Below are 23,532 nucleotides of genomic sequence, written 5' to 3' on the forward strand. Positions count from 1 at the left end.
GCACAATTTCAAGTAATTAATATTGCGCCACATCTTATGTACCGCAAACAATGAATTAATTTTTCCGCTTTGAGTACTTTCCAGAGATGAGTACTCGGTAAACAAACGTACCCCGAAAATTTCGTATAAAAAGATCGTCAAATCTGAATGGAGTTCCACTTATTCATCACTATGGCGTTCGAGGTGCTAGCACTGACGCTTTGCTGTGTACTTTTGGGAGCTCAGAGCTTACCAACGCCGGACGCCTCCTGCACCATCAATTCGTTCAATGATGTAGACAGCGTCGTGTCCAGCTGTACCACGATTACCGTGGGTACTTTTACGGTACCCGCTGGTATGACCATGACAATGAATCTGAAGGAAGGATCCAAAGTGTCCTTCACTGGCGTGGTCGATTTCGCCCACAAAGAATGGTCCGGTTATCTCCTTAGGATTTCTGGAAACTCCATCACTGTGGATGGTACTGGAAGTAAGTTTGCGCTGGACAAACAAAAACGTTTTTTTTTTTAAATAGAGGTTTAAATTTCCCTAGGTCACCTGTTCCACGGACACGGTGAGCAGTACTGGGACGGTTTGGGCGGGGCGGGTACCGAGAAACCTGTATTCATGTACCTGAAAGGTACTGGCTCGACCTTTAAAAACTTCAAGATCAAGAACTGTCCTGTGAGGTGCGTTGCCATCGATGGCTCGAACAACGTAGTCGTGAGCGGTTTCATCATCGACAATTCCGAAGGCGCCCCGGTATGAATAAATTTAAAGTCTATTTCAAATATGGTAGCAGTAACGAAACTCCGACATAAAAAATGACTTATCCACCAAGTACTTTCATTGACTGACGTTGATTTCAATGTAAAACTCTTTCTTTTCTTTGGACTACAGGTCAAAATTGTTCATAAAAGGGGTAGAATTTTATTTGAACAAAATGCACAGGGTATCTCAGGAACTAGAATAGATTGAACAAAAAGTGAAATACAAAGGTTGATTGTCTTAATTTGGCCTTTTCATTTATTAAATTTTTATGTTCGCCGTGGCCACTACCAACTTTTTTATGTCAAATGGAACACTCTGTATTGGCACATTACGAATGTAAAATGCATGAAAAAAGATGCACTTATTTATTTATTTTGCATAACTTGCATTTTTATAAGAAAAAATATTGCCGTATATTACTCTAGACTAGACTCGTAGTGCCTCTAGATTGACAATGTTCCAAATGAATTACAAAAAAAAAACAAGAAAGTCCGGCAGAAAAATGTACAATCTATAGAGATGATGCGTTTAATTAAGAATTTTGATGAAAAACAAATGAAAAGTAAAAAGGAACTTCCAAAAGGTAAAAATATCTATTATCGAATATCAAACAATATTATAACAAACGTAATACATGTTCCTCGTTTATTTTAATACACTAGATCTTTAAGGGTACCCAATAAAAAAATTCAGCAGAGTTAGTTGTATTACTGGGCGAATTTCATTTCGAAAATAGTATTCGTACTGAAGATGACAAGCAATAATTGAGATACATGTAACATTTTTTAATTTATAAGCGCCAGTCTTGTAAAATAAATAATCGATCAGTGTATCTTTTTTATCCGCAATTAATATATAATGTGTTCCATTTAAAATGAAAATTTTGCCAGTGGCCAGGTCGAAACAAGTCACATGAAAATATAATAAATGAAAAGTGCAAATTCACCCAATCAACTTTTGTGTTTAATCCCTTCTAGTTCCTGAAATAAGGTAGGCGTGCCTCATAAATGGTCGACCATATAGTATTAGGTAACTTTATTTTATATTAAACAATATACAGAAATTAAATTATACAAAATCTTGTCCTGTATATAACCTGAAGGCTTTCATACATGAGGTTTCTTAATTTGAAAAGACGTGTCCCATGAATTATAATTCATTTATTTATGTAGTTGCAGGAATCATTATAAGCTGTAAAAGTACAACCTATAAGATATAAGTAGAAGTGTGGATTTAATAGTGACCACATACTATAAAGGGTGAATAATGTAGAATTTTTATTAGGCGTATGTCAAAAGGACGGTATATATCTTTGCATTTCTAAATGCTAAACAATATAGGAGAATGTAACAATAAAATCAAATAAATAATAGTTTATTTTAATGTTACTTTCTTCTGGTCACCAGATATTGGTCAGCATTTTGTAACATTCACCGTGAATATTAAACAAATTTAGAATATCATCATGTCAGTATTTTTCCATATTAAATTTAAACTTTTACTTTGTTAGCGTCAGCTGCCGACATACAATGCCATACAACCAGTTATTGGTTGTCGCGTAATTCGAATATGGTTCGGATTAGGTAGAGGCTATCCTAATACAGAGTGTTAGAGAAATAACTTCTGGAAACACTGAAAATTGCAGTCCCATTTGAACAAATTTAATGACTTCGGCCAAATTTTCGACACCCTGTATAAAAGTAGACAACAACAGCAACAAAAACGCGAACTTAAGCGCTTTCTTTAACATTTTTCAAAGCTGGAGGCAGAATTTTTTGTTCAAGGTGAAATATTTCAAAAAAATAATATAATAATAAGCAAGCTGACAGCAACTTCCGGTTGAAAAAATTTTATTTTGAAAATATTTTTAAAAAAAGTACACATTAAATCTACCTCGACTACAAATATTGAAAGGCGTTGGGTGAAAAAACCCTGTACACTGACATACGTCTATTAGCCATCTGCGTGAAGCATTCTGTTGTCATGTTTTCAAAAGAGCCTCCACCTTTCTCATGTGTTTCATGGTTGATGGTATGGTCTGTTCATAGATATAAGAAAGTGACCAATTGCTTTTGAATGGGATTATCCAAGGGTGGTCATTAACATACAATGCAACGAGATTATTACCTAAAGTTTCGGAATTTAAATTCAGGTGAAATTGTGGTCCGTAATAGAAAATAATTTTATACCTCCCTGTGTTTAATATTCTTTGGTTTGGTATACTACTACTCATGTGTAATACAGCGTGTGTAGAATCGTGTGCCAATTATGCAAAATATGTGCGAGTCTAGTATATCTCAGGAGATGCTCCCGCCCAAATGTAGAAAACACTATTCTATTGAGACTAAGGAAGTTATAAACAAGGTTTATTTGACTCTCATTGCACGTGGTGCCAGCAAGCAAGTATCTTTAGAAGAAACGGCCACATTGACGAAAATTCCAACATCAACTGTATGAAAAATTGTGAATAATCCCATTTCAGCGAGGAAAAAAAGAAGCAATGCTGACATTTTCTCGAGTGTAGATGAAAGTGATCAAGATATAATAAGGCGTAGATTTACTAGTTATACGAGGAACAAAGCGTGCCTACACTAGATATCTTAATTAGGAGTCTTGAAAAAGATGAAACCGGTGTTAAATGTGGCAGAACTACCTTATGGAAGTGTATTCAACACATAGGTTTTAGGCTAAAAAAAATGACAAAAGGCAAGTTTTAATGGAATCTTTTAGAATTCGGAAATGGCGACTGGAATATCTAGAAAAAATAGGATTTACAGAGAACAACAAAGGCCAATTATTTACTTGGATGAAACCTGGTTCGACACTTATGATACCCCGAAAAAGGGTTAGGTTGACTCAACTGAGTGTGAAACGGTAAAAGAGGTAAAAGAATAACTGTTTTGCATGCTGGCTCTAAAGATGGTTGGATTCCAAATGGACTTTCTCTATCTGCGACAAATATTAAATATTCTTCTATGGATTACCACAAAGACACAACCGCTGATTTATTTGAAAGTTGGTTTTAAAACAAATTAGTTCCAAACATTGGTACTAATAGCGTCATTGTAATGGACAATGCAAGTTATCGCAGTAGACAGTTGACTAAAACCCCTTCCTCAGCAGCAAAACAATCGTATATCCATATTGCAAATAACATAGAACAAATAATAATTAGAACAGGCGATGATAGCGATAGTGATACTGATATATTATGTGAATAATTTTAAGTAATTTAAGTAGGTAATAAAAATAATTTGTATTATGTTAGATTTAAACATAAATACATACATAAATAAATAAATATTGTTTAGTACCTTTCCTAACAAAACCCCAAATAATTAAATTCTAAGCAAAGTACGGACCTGTTCGGCCATATTTCATTCTTACAGCTTGCCCGGGTCTTTCCTTAATTCGTATCAGTTAGTCACTTTCTTATATCTATGAATAGACTTTACATTAGAGGCTAATCCTGCGACGTTGCCGCTTCTTCGAAAAAGTAGCATCAATATTGAAATTTTAAATTTGTTTGTTATGTAGAAAATTTAATGAAACGTGTCCTGATTTATATCTCCATCTTTAACAAAACGTTTTGGCATAATTTCATGTCTATCGAAATGGATCGTTCATAGAATGTTGATGATTATGCTAAGAGGGTGTTTTTTTGTGAAATATTCTTGGTCCGCATTCAGGGCGACACTATTTTTCTGTCAAAAATTATTTGGACCAACGAAGCGAAATTTTCAGATAGAAGGAAAGAACATTTTTGCTCTGTCCTTTGCTTTTATTTTAGAAATCCAGCGATTTAGGTATAAGCACATAGTATATCATTCCAATTTCAAATTTGCACTTAGAATATGTGATAACATACATTTTTGTATCTAGTAGGCAAATCATTAGTTTTGACGAACCCTGTATTATGTAGAACTAATTTTGATATTAAGAATTTGTATTCCATACCTCGCTAAGCTATCTACAAAATTTTAGTTTTCTACTGACTGCTGTGTCGTAGTAATAGAAATTTCAAAAATGCACTTTTTACCATAGTTTTGACTAATCCTGTATGATACAGAACTGATTTCAATATTAAGGAGTAATATACAGTACCTCCCCTAAGCTACGTTCAAAAATTTTTCTTTCTACTGACTCCAGTGTCGTAGAAATAAAAATTTAATTGAAGCTCTGTTTTGGTTGAAAAAATGGAGAAAATGATGATTTTCGCGAAAAGATAGGTGGAGGAACATATCAAATGCAATTATATACGTGGTGTCCCATTTTCCCAAATTTCAATGTTGACGCTACTTTTCGGAAGAAGCGGCAACGTGGCTGTATTAAAAATTCTTTAGTATCGTCGCTTGTGGAATAAACCATCAACCGTGAAACTTTCTATATTAATATCGCTTTGCACATTTTCTGAAGGGTACCGCGAAGAGTGGAAAAGAAGGTCACAACACCGACGGATTTGACATCGCTAAATCGACGTATGTGACTGTCAAAGACGCCACCGTGACGAATCAGGACGACTGCGTGGCCATCAACAGCGCTCAACACGTCACCATCGACAACTTCCACTGCATAGGGAGTCACGGGATGGACATAGCAACGGGAATGTCGACCGATTACAACCAAAACGTCGTTGAAAACGTCACATTTTCCAACATCATTCTGGATGGAGGGATGTACGGAATACATATTTTATCGGTCATCGATGGCGGCCAAGGAAAAGTGGATAACATTAAGTACAACAATATCAAAATAAACGGTAAGGTACTAGAAGTTAAAAAAAAAGTTAAAAGTTCACACGGTATTTTCCCAAAAACTCACAAATAGATGTTCACTTTTTTTGATAAAATTTAACGTCAAAGCCTCAATAGCTTCCGCTATCCATCAAGAAAATGTCTGCGATCTATTTTGTTTAACCTATTTGGAAAATCTCATTCACTAAAACCTTATTTTGCTTATTGCGTCAACCTAAAGTCAGAAGTGCGATTAGATGAAACGATAAATGATAGCAATTATTCTAAAGTCTAAGTACGCCAATACAGTACAGTACAGTACAGAATGGTGCATTTTTCAGCTGTCCTATAAAAACAATTATCAAAATTGAACCATAAACAAAAATTTTACAAAAGTGTACAGTTCGTAAGAACACGCTGTCTACACAGGTGGTTTACAGCTATCGCTGTCGCCTCTCCCTCAATCTTCATCTTGCTGAAACCACATTTGTTGAAAAAGTTGAGGTAAACGATTCTGCAAAAAGTTTAAATCTCTATAAAGTCGTCGTCATACCACACATTAAGTGACCAATGGTTTCGGTTTTACAATTCCCGTATCTAGAATGAATTCAATGTTGAATAATAATGACCATTAATCATCGGAAAACATTAGTTTAGAGAGAATTTATAGTATAGAAATCATACCAATCGATTGAACTTTAGCTCAGGAACAAGGAAATTGCATAAAATTTTGTGTAAAAAATGGAATACAGTGCTGCAAAACACTTGAAATGTTGACATATGGTGAATCCACATTGAGCAAAAAAATGTTTATAAATGGTACAAGCTGTTCCAAGATGGCCGAGAAGACGCCGACGACGAACCTCGCTCTGGACGCTCCAGCACATCAGTAATTGATGAAATCACTACTAGAGAAGTGGCTGAAGACGTCGGCATCTCTATTGACTCGTGCTATGCAATGTTTAGAAGGAAAAGTTTAAGTTAGAAGTCGCAGGACACACCAGTGTTGATAACAGTGTCCTATAATTTACATAGTCAAAAGCTTTTGACAGATCCAAACACATGGAAACAGAACGCGGACAAAATCCTGATAAATTGTCCTTTTTAAACGCGTTCTGACTATTTCAAGAGCAACCAACCCGTACCAATGGTTAGTTGATCATTTACCGTTTAGATCCCTGGACTCTCTTTCTTATATATTGCTCTTGTTAATGCTTTCTTTAAAAGATCTGGAAAAGTGCCAGATGCTCAGCATATCAGCTCAGCAATATCCTTGGCGTATTATCATCACCAACAGACTAAACCTAAAAATACTTCTTTTTGAGGTTATTTACTTCACAACGGTGAAACGGTTGTTACAATTACTGGAGAAGAATTCTAGCATAGTTATATTGCTCTTATGGCCTTGTTCTGAGCCCTTGAGAATGTTATAGTTTTTTTTAAAGTAGTTTTCTATGTCATTTGCTGCATTCATTTACATATTTTATAAGCAATATTTTGAGATGACGAATGATAAATCAGTACAACTATCTTATTCTTGTTTCAGGACCATCCGATTACGGTGTGATGATCCAACAGGACTTTTCCAACGCGAAGCAGAGATCTACGGGTAATCCCACAGGAAATGTTCCGATCAGCAACATTAATATCAAAGGCGTAACTGGAACTATGAACGGACAATACTCGTCCGCTGTAACCATCAGATGCGCTGCATGTTCGAACATCGTCTTCGAATCAGGCTTTTCGATTACAGGCGCTAAAGCTAAGGACGAATGCAAAAATTTCCAGCCTACTGGTTACAAATGCAATACGTAACGTTGAACGATATTAAAATCTCATTTTTTATTAGCACTCTTGTTTGTATTTCACCCGCATCACTACGCGTCAATCCAGGTCTTAGTTGTTTATAATATCACCAGTGAACAATTATCGTTCTTAGGTCTGCTATGAAAAGAGGCTAGTATAGTATGACATATTCGTCGTTTTACTATTACTATGTTACGGTTGAAAAATATCTTATGTTATGAAAAATATTTCTTTGAATCTCAAAGTTTTCACTACTTTCTGTTCACGCTCTTTTATCATAGTTAATACAAAATATTTAAAATTTTCGAGAAAATAATAAAAATAGCCGTTTTTGATTCCCATCGATTCGTAAAGGAACTAGTATTTTGTTACTGACATGCCAGTCGAAGCGTCTATAAATACTCTTAAAATTTTTCAAAGAAACTTCCACAGGCCTGTAATACTTTTAACAAAACTTCTGGATTTCTCCTACATTTTTGCTGAGTCGAAATTACTGACGTTTCGCCAATCATCCTGTTAGCAATTTCGACTCAGCAAAAACTGACGCAGGAGGAATCCAAAAGTTTTATAGAAAGTAATATTCTTAAAAAGTAAACTAAGCACGTCGAAATCGGATTGGCTAAAAAAAAGTTATTCAACTAAAATGAAAACTCCCTATAGCGAAACTCTGTATAACGTAAAACTCTGTGTTACGAACAAAATTTGTTGTATTATTAGGTCTCCATACAAAGCTATCTATTAATCCACTATGTATAACGAATTTCCCACTCTCTATACCGAAAGAAAAAAAGGCACATCAGGTAACAAAGTAAGAAATGTAGGCCGACTTGTAATTAATATAGTCTCTTACCTTTTCAGAATTCCTTACTCTTATATTCTAATTACCGAGAACCTGGTCGTCCTAAGTGATTTTCTCGTAATAAGCGAAAAATTTAATCTCTAGATGCTAAAGTCGATTCGGGAGATAGAACGGGGAGAAAAGAAAAATTATGTGGGACGTTGATACGGACTTACACCGTCGACTGTATCCACGATTTGAAAGTGCAAAGAAAAAATTATTCAGGCTGAAGCGGCAGGCAGTTTTAGTAAAAAATTAAAAAAGCCAAAATTTGAAGATTTGCTTCTGAAGGATAGTTGGTGAAGTTCAAACAGAGACATGATACAAATTATGGAAAGAGAAGTGGTGAACCCCGTGATGTCGACAGAAACGTCACTATCGATCGTCTGGAGAAGACGTGGCCAAAACTAGCAGAAAAGAACCCTGCTGACGATATTTTTAATGCTGACGAAACTGGTATTTTTTACAAAATGACGCCAGATAAAACGCTTAAATTTCGAAGCGAAAAGTGTGTGGGTGGAAAACCTTCTAAAGAACGTATAACAGTGTTAGTAGCTGCCAATATGAGTGGAAGAGAAAGGAGAAAGCTAGTCGTGATTGGAAAATCAACTAACCCACGATGTTTTAAGAACATCAAGCATTTGCGGGTCACTTACAAGGCAAACATGTCTGCATGGATGACATCGCAAATTTTTAGAGAGTAGTTACGGAAGTGGGGCGCAGAATTAAAGGGGAAGAAAATATTACTTCTCTTAGATAACTGCCCTGGACATCCCCATAATACAAATCTACGGAATATTGAATTGGCACTTCTTCCAGCCAACACAACAAGTGTATTACAGCGGATGGACCAGAGCGTAGTAAAAAGTCTTAAGAGTCGATACAGGAAAATCAATTTAATGGAAATGATCGAGTCCAAAGACAAAGTTTCCATTAATATGCTAGATGCAGTCAACTTTATTAGTAAAGCTTGGTGTTAAGGGTTGAATAACATTTTTCGGTAACTTCATAATTTTTTTTTCCCTTGGGTTAACTTTTTATTTTCGCGCTGTGTATACAACACCCCCACCATACCCAACCTTGGTTAAGCCGCGCGAAAAGAGACTTGCGTGAGCGTCCGTAGTGCGAACCACGAAAAAACAAGCTCTCTTCTGTGACCGGTTCGCGAGAACCCCGCGCTGTGTTGTGGTCCTTACCACCCCCAATCCTCCAGAAAATACCCCTAAGAAGACCCGGCCGGGCAAACGACGACGCGGGAAACCATCAAGGTGGGTGATTAACCGTTTCGGGTGTTGTATGTCCTACCGTTTTCTTGCCGCTCTTTCTCGTTTAAATTTTGAGGGTGATTTACAACCACCTTCCCCCAACCCTTTACACTTGGAAAGAGGTGACAGCAGAAACAATCCAACACTCCTATCGTTATGCAGGACTTATTACCGAGGCAGAACGCGAACAGGACTTGGAAGATGATCAGCCACTAAGCGAGTGGATTAAGCAGTTTCAAACAACCATTATATTTACACGTGAGGAGTTTCAAGATTTTATGGTGATAGATTAGGATTTGCCTACAACAGCAGACATGACAGAGGAGGCCATATTTGTATTTCAAAAAGAAGCCGCTTTGCAGTTTCTTGTCAAAAAAGTTACGCATTGTTTTTCTATCGTGCTCCTGCGGACCACAATGGAACTTTCGCAAAATCGATGTAATTATATTGTGCATACATCCAGTATAAAAAGTCTTTCGCTAAACTTCAAAGCCACGGCAAACTATAATAAATATAGAAATTTGTACAAATGATAATGATTTCCAATGACATTTTTTCATGTGCGCATCCTGTATGATAAAAGATATCTGAAACTACATCTCGATATGGTTTACTATACTGTCTAAACCAAATTATTTCATGTCTTATAGCATTTCATTTACGAAAACGGCAATTTTCAGAGGCTGTTTGATTTTTTGCCCATAATCGTCGCACCCTGTACATAATTGAAAAAATTTTGGATATAGAGGTTATAGACCTGGATCTCCCACGTTTCCTGGTCCAAGAATGTTACCGATAGAGTAAATGGTTTTCGAGAAAATAATTTTTTTCTGAAACCGTAATAATCAATGACGTCATCGCGTGTTGACTGAACCAGAGATATATAACAATCGAAAAAGAAAACATGGACGTCGAAACTTGAACTCTGCCATTTTCACATATCTTATGCACCCCGTGGTAGCTTAAACCGTTCGGAAGTTATCGTCGAAAAACGCTGGAACAGAGAACCGAGAAACTGAGAAACGGATCTGTACCAATGGCGGTCCTGCAGGACCTATCGAGATCCGGAAAAAATTTACTACTGCGTATACTTTCGAAAAATTCAACAACTGAAGCAGCAATCATCGCGTTGATAAATAAATAAATAAACATATTCCGTCACTAAACTGCAGCGGTTCGTCTTCTTAGCTCTTCACCATTCACTATGAAGGATTTTTATAAGTTTCCAGACGGAAATGACGCGTTATTATTAAACTGTGGACGCCGTATCATACCTGGCAAATTTTATACAGTAAGCGTCTCGAATTTTTAAACCTAATAAGATCATCTTCCGTAAATAAGTTATGCTTATGTCACGCAAACAATTTGCTTTATTCAAATTTTCCACTTCAAAATCATTGATTGCAGTTGTTTTTTTCCTTTATTTTAAGTACTTAATAAATAAACATTCATCGAAAAAAACTGGGTATAAAAAGCTTGGCCAAATTCGATGATTAGTATTTGGGTTCCAATAACTCGAGACTATGGCGTTCAAGGTACTTGCTCTGACGCTGTGTTGGGTACTTTTGGGAGCCCATAGCGTACCAACGCCAGATGCCTCCTGCACCATCAATTCAATCAACGATGTAGATAGCGTCGTGTCCAGCTGTACCACTATTACCGTGGGTACTTTTACCGTACCAGCTGGTACGACCATGATCATGAATTTGAAGCAAGGATCCAAGGTTTCCTTTACCGGCGTCATTGATTTCGCTTACAAGGCATGGTCAGGCTATCTTCTAGAAATTATTGGAAATTCGGTCACTGTCGAGGGCACTGGAAGTGAGCAGAAGATAATTTCACTATGCGCCAAACACTTTTTAACAAATGTTTCCAGGTCACCTGTTCCACGGGCATGGCGAGCAGCATTGGGACGGCAAAGGTGGGGCGGGCTCTAGTAAACCCCCATTATTGTACGTGAAGGGGACCGGTTCGACATTTAAAAACTTCAAGATCAAGAACTGCCCCTTGAGATGCGTCGCTGTCGACGGCTCAAACAACGTAGTTCTTAGCGGCTTCATCATTGACAATTCTGACGGTGCTCCGGTAAGATGTAGAGTTATTTACGAATCTTCCGCACTGTTAGGGTCCATTTAAAAAAAAAAAAAACTTCATATGAACGTATGAACGTTTCTTGTACTCTGTCAAAGATTTAAAATATTATAATATTATTGATACAGATTGTCCGAAAAACGTCCGACATCAACTTTGTTATTTTAAATAAAACACCCTGTATATTTCGACATTTTTTGAATCCTTGATTAAAATAAAGGTCGCTTTAATAGGAAATCCCCATTCGAATTTTTCTAGGCCGAAATTGAAGTTGCAACGAAAATTTAACCACAGAATAAGGAGATGGTGCACTACTCAATCAGTTTGACAGCTTATACAGGGTGTCTCAAATAGGTGGTGTTGTTTTGACGAATTCAATTAACAAAATCTCAAGATTTTCAAATAGAGTACACTATATTTTTATTCAGATATCAGTTCCAGGACAAAAAAATGAGGTAAGTTTGTAGTTTATCTTATATTAAAATTTTACTTACTTTTTGAGATATTCGAGATTTAAGTTAACACCCGTATTAACTCTTGTTGAATTTAAACCTGCTTTTTAAATAGCAAAGACATAATAATATTTCTTTTAAAGATAAAATACTGCAGATATATGAATAAAACCTATTCCTAACAATACAGATTTCATAAAACTTCACAATTCATAAAGACACATTTAATAATTAATTGTCTAGCTTGATTGAAAATACATAACAACAAAAATAAATAATTAAAGTTTATAGGGTAACTAAGCAAGGTAACAAATTTGAATAAAAAAAAGTTAACTAAAAAGATTTCATTAATTTAGTCCATAAAGTTTAGTTAAAAATGTTCCTCTTAAAATGCTCGTTCCATCTGGCATCAAAATAACAAAGAAATATCAAAATATTTAAAAATGTAGTTGGCTATCACAATTTTTTTTTAGACGCATTGAAGTATAAACAAATTTTGTCATTTCCGTTTGTTTTTGTTGTTTCTCATGTTTCTATTCAAAAAGTTCATAGTTGTCAAGTTTTTTGTTAGTATATATATTTTTTGTATTTTAAATAAGTTATAGTTGTTTGGTTAACCTATAAACTTTATATATGTTTCTTTAAATATGAATTCTGAAGTTTTATTAAATCTGTGAAAGTGTGCAGTATAGAGTCGATTTTTTTTCAAAATTTCCGCGTATTAATGGACATCCTGTATTGTTGGCAGTAGGTTTTATTCGTATATCTTTAAGAGAAGTAGTATCATGTCTTTGTTATTTAAAGAATAAATAACTTTATACAGGTGTTCTCTTAAAGATCGAATATCTCAAAAAGTAAGTAAAATTTTAATATAAGATAAATAACAAACTTACCTCATTTTTTGGTCTGAAATTCATATCTGAATAAAAATAGAAGTGTGTTCTGTTAGAAAATCTTGAGATTTTGTTAATTGAATTCGCCAAAACGGCACCACCTATTTGGGACACCTTGTATAAGCTAATGCGCATTTGCCAAGCTGATTGAGTAGTGCATCATCTCATTAGTCTGTGGTTAAATTTTCTTTGCAATTCCTTTTTCAGTAGCCTCACAATACAATTTTATATGGGGCAATCAAAATTTGAAAAAAATCACATAACCTCAATTTCTGCCTAAACTAAGGAAAATTCGAATAAGAATTTCTTAAGAAAGTGACCTTTATTTTAAACAAGAATTCAAAAAACGCCGAAATATGATCCATTTAAAATAACAAAGTTGTTGTCGAAGGGGGTGGGGGGGTCAATAAAATTATAATATTTTAAATCCTGAGGAGAGTCCAAGAAACTTTTGTACCAAACTTTTTTTCGTATGTCCTACGGGTTTCCAGAATCGTATGGTGGATCGTTTTATTTGGCACACGGTGTACCACGTATTAAGAGGCATTATTTTGTATAGCAAAATTTTTATCAAATACACCAGTGGCGGGCGCAAGGAATTTCTATTTTGGCAGGCACTGATGGTACGCCACTGATTTATTTTAAAATAAAAATTAATCTTACAATCTCCCATCATTTCCAAAGAAATTTAATATCTTGATTTCGCTTAAAAAAAATAAAAACCTCTTCTCTGTATGCTCATGACAAATCCGTTATATGACAGCATACAGAGAATTATTATCGTTATTTCTAACTTAAGTGTCTATTGGTTTTATTAAAGTACTTCAAAAAATCGAATTGCGAATACGAAGTACCTAAACTCTGAGGTGTATTTTTCAAACCTTTTTAATTATCTCTTATCATTGTAGTAGGCTGCGCTCGTAAGAATTATTAATTCTGTGGTCGAAGCTGTTGTTTGACATCTGTTTTTGGAGTCTTATTAGTTTGGTGTTTAAAACATCTGAGCATTGTTAGTTTAAAAAAGAACGCTCGGACTGTAAGAACTCCAGAAAACGAAGAAGCAGTTTCTTGAACGACATTCTATTGTACTTATACCATACTCAAGGAGTCCAATGGTTTTTCCACGTTATCCGCTGTCTGACTAAGAAATACTACTTACAGATGAAGCTAACTTTTCCATAAATGCAATAATAAACTTCTACAATAACCGTAATTTAAATATCAAGAACAGTTTCCGCAAAACGGACTGGAATCGTTGGAAATTACTTAATAATTTTTTTCTTAGAAGAGGATTTGCCAATATTGCTAAGAGAAGTACCACGTTTAATTAGAAACAAAATGTGCTTCATGGCCCAATAAGTTTCCAGATTTTAATAGCATGAACTGTAGTATAGTAGACACTCTAGAAGAGATGAAGAATCGTATAAGAGCTTCCTGAGATTTAAAAAGAAACACCGAAGGTATATTTGTCACATTATGATTGCTGACAGCTCGGAAGGCCTATCACCAATAGCAAGAGTCCGAAGTTCAGATACTTGGGCCGTTGGATCAGTAAAATCCTAAATCCCGATATATCGAAAAGGCGAGAACTTTCTTTGCGACAACAGTCCAAGCATTCACACAAGACATAACTTCGTCAAATGCTACTTGCACTCCACACTTCTTAACACACACTTCTCCTTTAATCTGGAAGCGTTTAAAGTGTGGGTGAATCGCAGAATGTTAAGGATATCACGGACTGATCAGGTTTCAAATTTGGAAGTTCCACATTGAGTGCACAAGGAACGCGAGTTTCTCGATACAATAAAAAAAAGATCTTGATATATTGTCTGGTTTGGACTCACACATTACTAAGGATAGCACAGAATAGGGAAGAATTTGCCAGAATTGTTGCCGATCTTCATTGAATGTAGATGGCACATTAAGAAGAAGAAAGAGGTAAAGTCTGTTCATAGATATAAGAAAGTGACTAACTGATACGAATTAAGGAAAGACCCGGGCAAGCTGTAAGAATGAAATATGGCCGAACAGGTCCGTATTTTGCTTAGAATTTAATTATTTGGGGTTTTATAAGGAAAGATACTAAACAATATTTATTTATTTATGTATGTATTTATGTTTAAATCTAAAATAAAATTACAAATTATATTTATTACCTACTTAAATTACTTAAAATTATTCACATAATATATCAGTATCACTATCGCTATCATCACCTGTTCTAATAATTATTTGTTGTATATTATTTGCAATATGGATATACGATTGTTCTGCTTTTTCTATATGTTTAACAGAATTTGCCCAACTTTGTGGAGGGATGTTAAAAACTTCGGTTTCTATAAGTTTGAGGACATTGGAGTTAACACGGGGGAAAACATTGTTACGATGAATGGCAGATTTCAGTTGGTGCCAAACATGTTCAATGGGATTAAATATACAGTGGTAAGGTGGAAGCCTTAAAACTGTGTGCCCTAGATGTTTTGCATAATTATCAAGGACGTATTCCTTTTGTAGGTTCAAGCTTTGTAGAACCTCAATTAATTGCTTTTTGGTATAATCTTCGTGAAAATAAATGTCTTTATTATACATGTAGCTTTGGATTGTTGCGTTTGTGTCACATGAGGAAGGGGTTTTAGTCAACTGTCTACTGTGATAACTTGCGTTGTCCATTAAATGTTTGGAACTAGTTTGTTTTTAAATCAACTCTCAAATAAATCAGCGATGGTGTCTTCATGGTAATCCAGAGAAGAATTTTTAATATTTTTGGTAGACAGAGAAAGTCCATTTGGAATCCAACCATCTTTAGAGCAAGCATGCGAAATAGTTATTCCTTTACCTGTTTTTGGTGACCCGTTCGTTTTACACTTATCAGTTGAGTAAACCCAACACGTATTATATCTTGATCACTTTCATCTACACTCGAGAAAATGTCAGCATCACTTCTTTTTTCCTCGCTGAAATGGGATTCTTCACAATTTTCCATACAGTTGATGTTGGAATTTTCGTCAATGTGGCTGTTTCTTCTAAAGATGCTTGCTTGCTGGCACCACATTTAGTGAGAGTGAAATAAACATTGTTTATAACTTCCTTAGTCTGAATAGAATATTGTTTTCTACATTTGGACGGGATCATCTGCTGAGATATACTAGACTCGCACATATTTTGCATAATTCGCACACGCTGTATTACACACGAGTAGTAGTATACCAAACCAAAGAATATTAAACACGGGGAGGTATAAAATTATTTTCTATTACGGACCACAATTTTACCAGAATTTAAATTCGGAAACTTTAGGTAATAATCTTGTTGTATTGGATGTTAATGATCACTCTTGGATAATCTCATTCAAAAGCAATTGGTCACTTTCTTATATCTCTGAACAGACTTTATACTTCAAAGAGTACGTCGAGCTGATATTTTTCGAAGATGTTGTTGTTGTCTTTGGAAGGTTGTGGTGAAGTGGGAAGTGGGAATTATAGGAGAGAAGAGCAGACCTGAAGTGTTCAATTCTGTTCTTTGTAATTTACAGACATTTGAAAGGTGATGTAATTTTAGGCATTCCACTCGAAATAATAGTTCCTTTCGCCCCTTTCCTCCCATGTTCCTAAGGAGCCTCCAATTGCCTCCCTTCAAAGTATTTCCTTTCTTCGCTTATCGTTCAAACTGATAATTTTTTCAGGGAACCGCGTCGAGTGGAAAAGAAGGCCACAACACCGACGGATTTGGTATCGCCAAATCATCATACGTCACTATTAAAGACGCCACCGTTACCAACCAGGACGACTGCGTGGCTATCAATTGCGCCCAACACGTCACCATCGACAACTTCCACTGCATCGGGAGTCACGGATTCGACATAGCAGTGGGAATGTCGTCCGAATACGATAAAAATGTCGTCGAGAATGTCACCTTCTCCAATTCAATATTGGACGGGGGAATGTACGGATTGCACATTTTAACTGTCAACGATGGAGGCCAAGGATATGTGGACAATATTAAATACAACAATATTAAAATAAACGGTAAGGTGCCCTACGCCATGACCGCCACAGCTTGGATAGATAGATACAACACATATATGGGTATATTAAGCAGGCCACATCACATTAAAATACTTAAATTAAAATCTACCTTAGAAACGCAATTATTTACTTAAAACCCCCTTTTCTGGGACAAATAATTGGTTTTCGCTGTTGATTTCGAGCAGATTATAGTCAAAACCTGCATTTTCATAACTTACCACACTGAAATGTACATTAAAATTGCAGATGACTACATAAAAATCCACTTTGTTGGATTGATAGTAGGTTTTTCTTCCTCATTTCAAACAGATTCCAGTCAAAATCGGCTCTTCCGACATATATCTTATCGAAATCAGCAACAAAACAGCAGATATCAGCTTAAACTGTCATTTTTTGATCCAAGCAGTTACATTTTCGTGTCAATATCTTTCAAATACTAGTCAATATCGGCCTCTTCGGACTTTATAGTAACTAGAACCGTAATAAACCAAAATAAATAAGAACTAAAAGTTCAGATTTTCACGAAATTATATATTATGACATGACAATTGTTTCGACAACACCGTGTCTTTATCAAATGTGACATTTGATAAAGACACGGTGTTGTCGAAACAATTGTCATGTCATAATATATAATTTCGTGATAATCTGAACTTTTAGTTCTTATTTAATTTGATAAATGAATTTTCATAAAGTAAAAGCCACCTCAGTTCAATTTCCGTAATAAACCATTGAATATCGACGTAAAACTCCCTTTCTGAGTCGAATAGTTGCCGATTTCGATAAGATCCCAGTCAGAATCTGCTTTTATTGCACCGCAATCTAACTCAGAAATGTAGACATGTACTTAAAACCCCTCTTTTTATCACATAATTGACTATCAGTTAAAAAGATCTTAATTCTTTTGTTTAACACAGATAAACTATCAGTTTCTTCGAGGCATTTATAGAAATTTAATGCTCTGTTATATACTTTCAACTCAAAATACCTTCGGTTTTGTTGCCCGATATGCGTCTAGAGAATGGAACGTCCAAGTAATCTCTTTGCCGTGTGTCATGTTCGTTTCGTCATCTCCTATTCCAGCTTATCATGTTACTTTTGACGTAAACCAAAACGGAATAAATATATAATGACGAAAGTGTCATGATCTGAAGTTCCCTAAATAAATCCCTACATGAATGTTTACTAGTTACATGCATCATGTAACTAATAGCACGTTTTTGTGCTAAGAAGACCCGGTGTGCACCAGTGGCTAATTTGGGAAATATGTTGTCGATGTGATAATTCCATTTGAGTTTGTTGTCAATGTGCAGACCGAGAAACATAGTAGCCTCGACGTTTTCTATAGAACGTCCCTCTAATTGGAGAAGAATACTGAAATCAACGGGAGTATTTTTTGTGACTATTTCCATAGCTATTGACTTAGATTTACTTATCGCGACACCATTCATTCACCCTCATGACCCTTGGTTCTGCGGTTCCTTTCAGATTAGCTCTGCTTTTATCTGTTACTAAAATACTTGTGTCTTCTGCATGCACTACAAATAATGCATCTGTATTATCCTGAGGAAGATCGTTAATAAAACAATTAGAGAAGCGGTGATAGGATCCTTGCGGGGTACCTCTGCCTACATATTGAGGGCTCGATTTTGAACCGTCCATAACAATCTGCTGTACTCTCTCGGAGAGGTAAGATTTAACCCATGAGTTTGCTGGACCTCTAACTCCCATATTTTCCAGTTTTTTTAAGAGCAGGCTGGTGTGGCTGTTTGTTTGTTACGGCTGTCGTAGATATGCTCCAGAGCTGTACATGTGGAGCGTTTGGCTCTGAATCCGTTCTGGGCATCAGAAATCAAAGAGTATTTTTCAACGAACCTCTGCAGCCTGTCATTATAACAGGACTCAAAAATTTTTGCCACTTGACATTGACCGGGCGGTAGTTCTCTATGTTGGAGGTGTGTTGCTGGGGTGATTTCAAGTTACCAGCCATCAGCAGTTCGTAATGTTAAATCCACTCATTCATGTTGATAATATTATGGTATCTTGTTCCGTCGTTGGCTATCACACAGTTTTTACAGCTTTGCGGGCTAGATTTGCCTTGCTATTCAGTGTACATTTGTCTGTTTCTTTACACGCCTTTCTAAGCTTCCTTTCTTTGGGTTTGCCAACATCTCGTTCAACAGGAACCTGCTCAAGAAGAGTCAATGCTTAATATCTTCTACTAGTTTCTGAAGAATAGGCAATAGACTGAGCGCAGGCCGGATGAGAGTATGATAAACTTTACACAATGTGGCTTTCAGACTTTCAAGACTTTTTTAAAAAAATTTTCCTCCATTCAAAAGACGCTTATTTGGAACTGCTTTTTAGCAGTAGTAGTATGTTAAAATCTATTGATAGATATAAGAAAGTGACTAACTGATACGAATTAAGGAAAAATCCGGCCAAGCTGTAAGAATGAAATATGGCGGAACTGGTCTGTACTCTGCTTAGAATTTAATTATTTGGGGTTTTGTTAGGAAAGATACCAAACAATATTTATTTATTTATGTATGTATTTATGTTTAAATCTAAAATAAAATTACAAATTATTTTTATTACCTACTTAAATTACTTAAAATTATTCACATAATATATCAGTATCACTATCGCTATCATCGCCTGTTCTAATTATTATATGTTATACAGTGTGTCCAAGATAAGGATGCACAGCATGGGGATCTCGGAAACTATAAGAGATACAGTGTCGGTTAAATTAGACAAAAGTTGCGCATTTTGATACCGAACAATATCCCGTTTTACAAATTTGAAAATTCCAAGCCGTTCCGGAAATATCCGAGAAAAACCGAAATATTGCGATTTCGTTTTTATTATTTTTTAAAGCTATTTGAAAAGATATGAAAAAACGGAAAACACTTTTCCATTGGCACTTTTTAATCTCTCCAAATTGACGTTAACAAATTTTCATTACAGCGTTTCGATTCCATGGAACCACCATCAACTTTGATTTTTCTTATGGGACGGAAAAAAAGTACACACAGTATTAGGTTGTGCTTTTCATTGCGAATTCAACGATGTACGATACAATATGGTTACTTATGTTTCTATCCAGAAAAATGGATTTTTAATACATTTCAGCATTTAAATGGAGTAGGCCATGACAAAATGACATCCAGTCAATTTCAATGACACATTAATGTTATTTGTCTTTGTTATCAGTCGATCATAAGTTTATTCCTTTAGTTATTGTTTTTGTATTTTTATTGTTGTTATCTTTTTCTAATTTATTTTGTTCTACAATGGAGGGAGGTAATTTTACAAACGAAGAAAAATGTGATATGCTGTCTTGCTACATCTGATGCCAAAGAAATTGTGTGGAAGCCGAGCGTATGTATTCTAACAAATACCCAGAGCGGAGACAACCTGACAAGAGTATTTTTCGGCGTTTGTTATTTAATCTGAAAGAATATGGATCATTTAAGAAGCCTGCATTATCCCGACAAAAACCTTCCAATGAAGAAAACCAATACATTGTTCTACAATCTGTTATCGAAAATCCATAAACTTCTACCAGAGAAATTGAAGACCAGAATGGGGTAGCTAAATCTACAGCTCAGTTTATTTTAAGGAAAAATGAATTTAAGCCTTACAAATTCAGAATATGTCAAGGATTAAAACCGGGTGACGACGAACGACGTAGACATTTTTGTGAGTGGTATACCAGGATGTGTGATGAGAGTTTTAATTTTCCATATAAAGTGATTTGGTCTGATGAAAGTATGGTGACCAATAACGGTATTTATAACAGGCGCAATACACACTATTGGTCGCAACAAAATCCACGTGTTAATAGACTATCCAGACATCAAGTTCGCTTTGGGTTTAATATTTGGTGTGGGATTTTTGGTAGCAAGATTATAGGCCCTATTTTCTATAATAATTCCTTAACTTCCGAGCGGTACCTTGACATCTTGAGGCACGATTTAGAAGATGCCTTAGATGATTTACCGCTAGGCGCTGTGCAAGGCTGCTGGTTCCAACAAGATGGTGCCCCAGCCCATAACTCCAGAGAAGTTCGCCAATATTTAACTGAACGGTTTGATGGAAAATACATTGGGACTTACAGTGAAACACCTTGGCCTCCAAGGTCCCCGGACTTAACTCCCTTGGACTTTTTCTTATGGGGCTACATAAAAAATGAGGTATTCAAAGAATGTTTTGACAACGAGGAACAATTACGTCAATCAGTACGAGCAGCGTTTAATAAAATTACTCCTGAAATGTTAAGTCGTGTTTTGGAGTCTACCGTGAGACGGGCGTACTTATGCCTAGAAAATGGAGGTCATTTATTCGAACATTTGTTATAGAATTTGTTTTTCATTAACTTGTTGGATTTAGTTGTTATGTTAAATGAACAGTTAGAGTTAGTAAATAAATAAACACATTAACTCGAACTTGTCAACCATTTTCTTTTGCCTTTCATCGTTCGGATCTCATGGCCTACTACAATAAAATACTAGAAATGTATTAAAAAGCCATTTTTCTGGATAAAAACATAAGTAACCGTATTGTATCGTACATCGTTGAATTCGCAATGAAAAGCACAACCTAATACTGTGTGTACTTTTTTTCCGTCCCATAAGAAAAATCAAAGTTGATGGTGGTTCCATGGAATCGAAACGCTGTAATGAAAATTTGTTAACGTCAATTTGGAGAGATTAAAAAGTGCCAATGGAAAAGTGTTTTCCGTTTTTTCATATCTTTTCAAATAGCTTTAAAAAATAATAAAAACGAAATCGCAATATTTCGGTTTTTCTCGGATATTTCCGGAACGGCTTGGAATTTTCAAATTTGTAAAACGGGATCTTGTTCGGTATCAAAATGCGCAACTTTTGTCTAATTTAACCGACACTGTATCTCTTATAGTTTCCGAGATCCCCATGCTGTGCATCCTTATCTTGGACACACTGTATATTATTTGCTATATGGATTGTCGTGCTTTTTCTATATGTTTAACAGAATTTGACCAACTTTTTGGAGTGATGTTAAAAACTTCGGTTTCTATAAGTTTGAGGACATTGGAGTTAATACGAGGAAAAACATTGTAACGACGAATGGCAGATTTCAGTTGGTGTCAAACATGTTCAATGTGATTAAATATACAGTATTAAGGTGGTATCCTTAAAACTGTATGCCCTAGATTTTTTACATAATTATCACAGACAATTACAATTACGCTATTAGAAGAAATGTTTGGAACTAGTTTGTTTTTAAACCAACTCTTAAATAAATCAGCGATGGTGTCTTCATGGTAATCCAGAGAAGAATCTTTAATATTTTTCGCAGACAGAGAAAGTCCATTTGGAATCCAACCATCTTTAGAGCCGGCATGCAAAACAGTTATTCTTTTACCTCTTTTTGACGGCGCGTTTGTTTTACACTTATCAGTTGAGTCAACCTAACCCTTTTCCGGGGTATGGTAGTGTAGTGAAAGTACTTTTTTGGAATAAATTATTAACTGCAAATCAAAATTCGTAAAACATATGGCCAATCGGTTCAAACACTGTTATAGGCCGTATTAAGAATAACAATTTTTGTATTTACGGTTTTCGTCTATCACATACGCTGTTCTCGGCCCCAATATAGACGCGGTGACGTCATTTTCTATTACCACGTTCTGCATGGTTTCAGAAAACAAGTATTTTCTTGAAAACCACTTACTCCATTGAAAAAAATCAAATATCAGGAAACGTGGAAGATCCAGGGCTATAATCTTTATTACATTGTTTGAATCAAATACAAGGTGTGTCGTTTATGGGCAAAAATATCAAGAACATCCTAAAAATTTCCGTTGGTAAATTATTGGGGATAAATGAAAGACTGCTAAAAATCTGTTAATTTTATTTGAACGGTATCATAAACTGTGTCGAGAGGGAGTTACAGGTTTCGTCAATTATACAGGGCGAGCGAGATATCTGAAAAAATATCATTCGACACACCCTATTATTTGTACAATTTAGAATATTTAACAAAGTTTGCTGAAACTTTGAAGTTCGGCGAGGCTTGAAAGACACTTTATACAGGGTGTATGCACAATAAAATTAAATCGATTTTGAGAAAGTTCCATAGTGGTCTGCAGGAGCACGATAGCAAAACATTGCATCCCTTTACCACAAGAAACCGCGAAGCTCTTTCTTTTTAAAATAAAAAGCTGATTCGCGCTACGCGCTACAAACTTGCCCCAACCAGTGACGATTTTTCGAAAGCAATCTTGTTCTTTCTGCTGCAGGCCCGTCAGATTACGGTGTGATGATCCAACAGGACTTCTCGAACGCGAAGCAGGGGTCCACTGGGAATCCTACAGGAAATGTTCCTATCAGCAACGTCGACATTAAAGGTGTCACTGGTACCATGAATGGGCAGTACTCGTCTGCGGTAACCATCAGATGCGCGGCATGTTCGAACATCGTCTTCGAATCAGGCTTTTCGATTACAGGCGCTAAAGCTAAGGACGAATGCAAAAACTTCCAACCCACCGGTTACAAATGTAACACGTAATATAGTTTTGTTTAGAATGTTAATTGGTAGCTTTTGATCCACCTGTAGGACCACGCTTTAAAGTTTATTTATTATTATTATTATTATTAATTAGTCCTAATTAATTGATGATATACAATATCCA

The 23,532-nt window shown here is 35.7% G+C and overlaps 2 protein-coding genes across 2 annotated transcripts; both read left to right on the plus strand.

Moving 5' to 3' along the window:
- The first annotated feature begins 316 nt into the window (after positions 1-316).
- Positions 317-7,304, plus strand: LOC132705280 (polygalacturonase-like). The gene is made up of 4 exons (XM_060675770.1): positions 317-469; positions 533-741; positions 5,167-5,509; positions 7,030-7,304. Exons 1-4 carry the CDS (start codon positions 337-339, stop codon positions 7,296-7,298), a joined length of 954 nt encoding a protein of 317 aa, XP_060531753.1. The 5' UTR covers positions 317-336; the 3' UTR covers positions 7,299-7,304.
- Positions 7,305-10,912: 3,608 nt separating this feature from the next.
- On the plus strand, positions 10,913-23,488 carry LOC132704435 (polygalacturonase-like). Its single transcript, XM_060674434.1, has 4 exons — positions 10,913-11,213; positions 11,269-11,477; positions 16,511-16,853; positions 23,140-23,488. The coding sequence occupies exons 1-4, from the start codon at positions 10,916-10,918 to the stop codon at positions 23,406-23,408; spliced, it is 1,119 nt and encodes a 372-aa protein (XP_060530417.1). The 5' UTR covers positions 10,913-10,915; the 3' UTR covers positions 23,409-23,488.
- Positions 23,489-23,532: the final 44 nt, after the last annotated feature.

Source organism: Cylas formicarius, unplaced genomic scaffold (genome assembly GCF_029955315.1).
Source record: "Cylas formicarius isolate icCylForm1 unplaced genomic scaffold, icCylForm1.1 PGA_scaffold_7__23_contigs__length_41026272, whole genome shotgun sequence".
In the NCBI taxonomy this organism is placed as follows: domain Eukaryota; kingdom Metazoa; phylum Arthropoda; class Insecta; order Coleoptera; family Brentidae; genus Cylas; species Cylas formicarius.

Coding starts and splice junctions, on each gene's coding strand:
- LOC132704435 (XM_060674434.1), top strand. CDS start 10,916: ATGGCGTTCAAGGTACTTGCTCTGACGCTGTGTTGGGTACTTTTGGGA. Junction 11,214..11,268: donor CACTGTCGAGGGCACTGGAA/GTGAGCAGAAGA, acceptor AAATGTTTCCAG/GTCACCTGTTCCACGGGCAT. Junction 16,854..23,139: donor CAACAATATTAAAATAAACG/GTAAGGTGCCCT, acceptor TTTCTGCTGCAG/GCCCGTCAGATTACGGTGTG.
- LOC132705280 (XM_060675770.1), top strand. CDS start 337: ATGACCATGACAATGAATCTGAAGGAAGGATCCAAAGTGTCCTTCACT. Junction 470..532: donor CACTGTGGATGGTACTGGAA/GTAAGTTTGCGC, acceptor AAATTTCCCTAG/GTCACCTGTTCCACGGACAC. Junction 742..5,166: donor ACAATTCCGAAGGCGCCCCG/GTATGAATAAAT, acceptor CATTTTCTGAAG/GGTACCGCGAAGAGTGGAAA.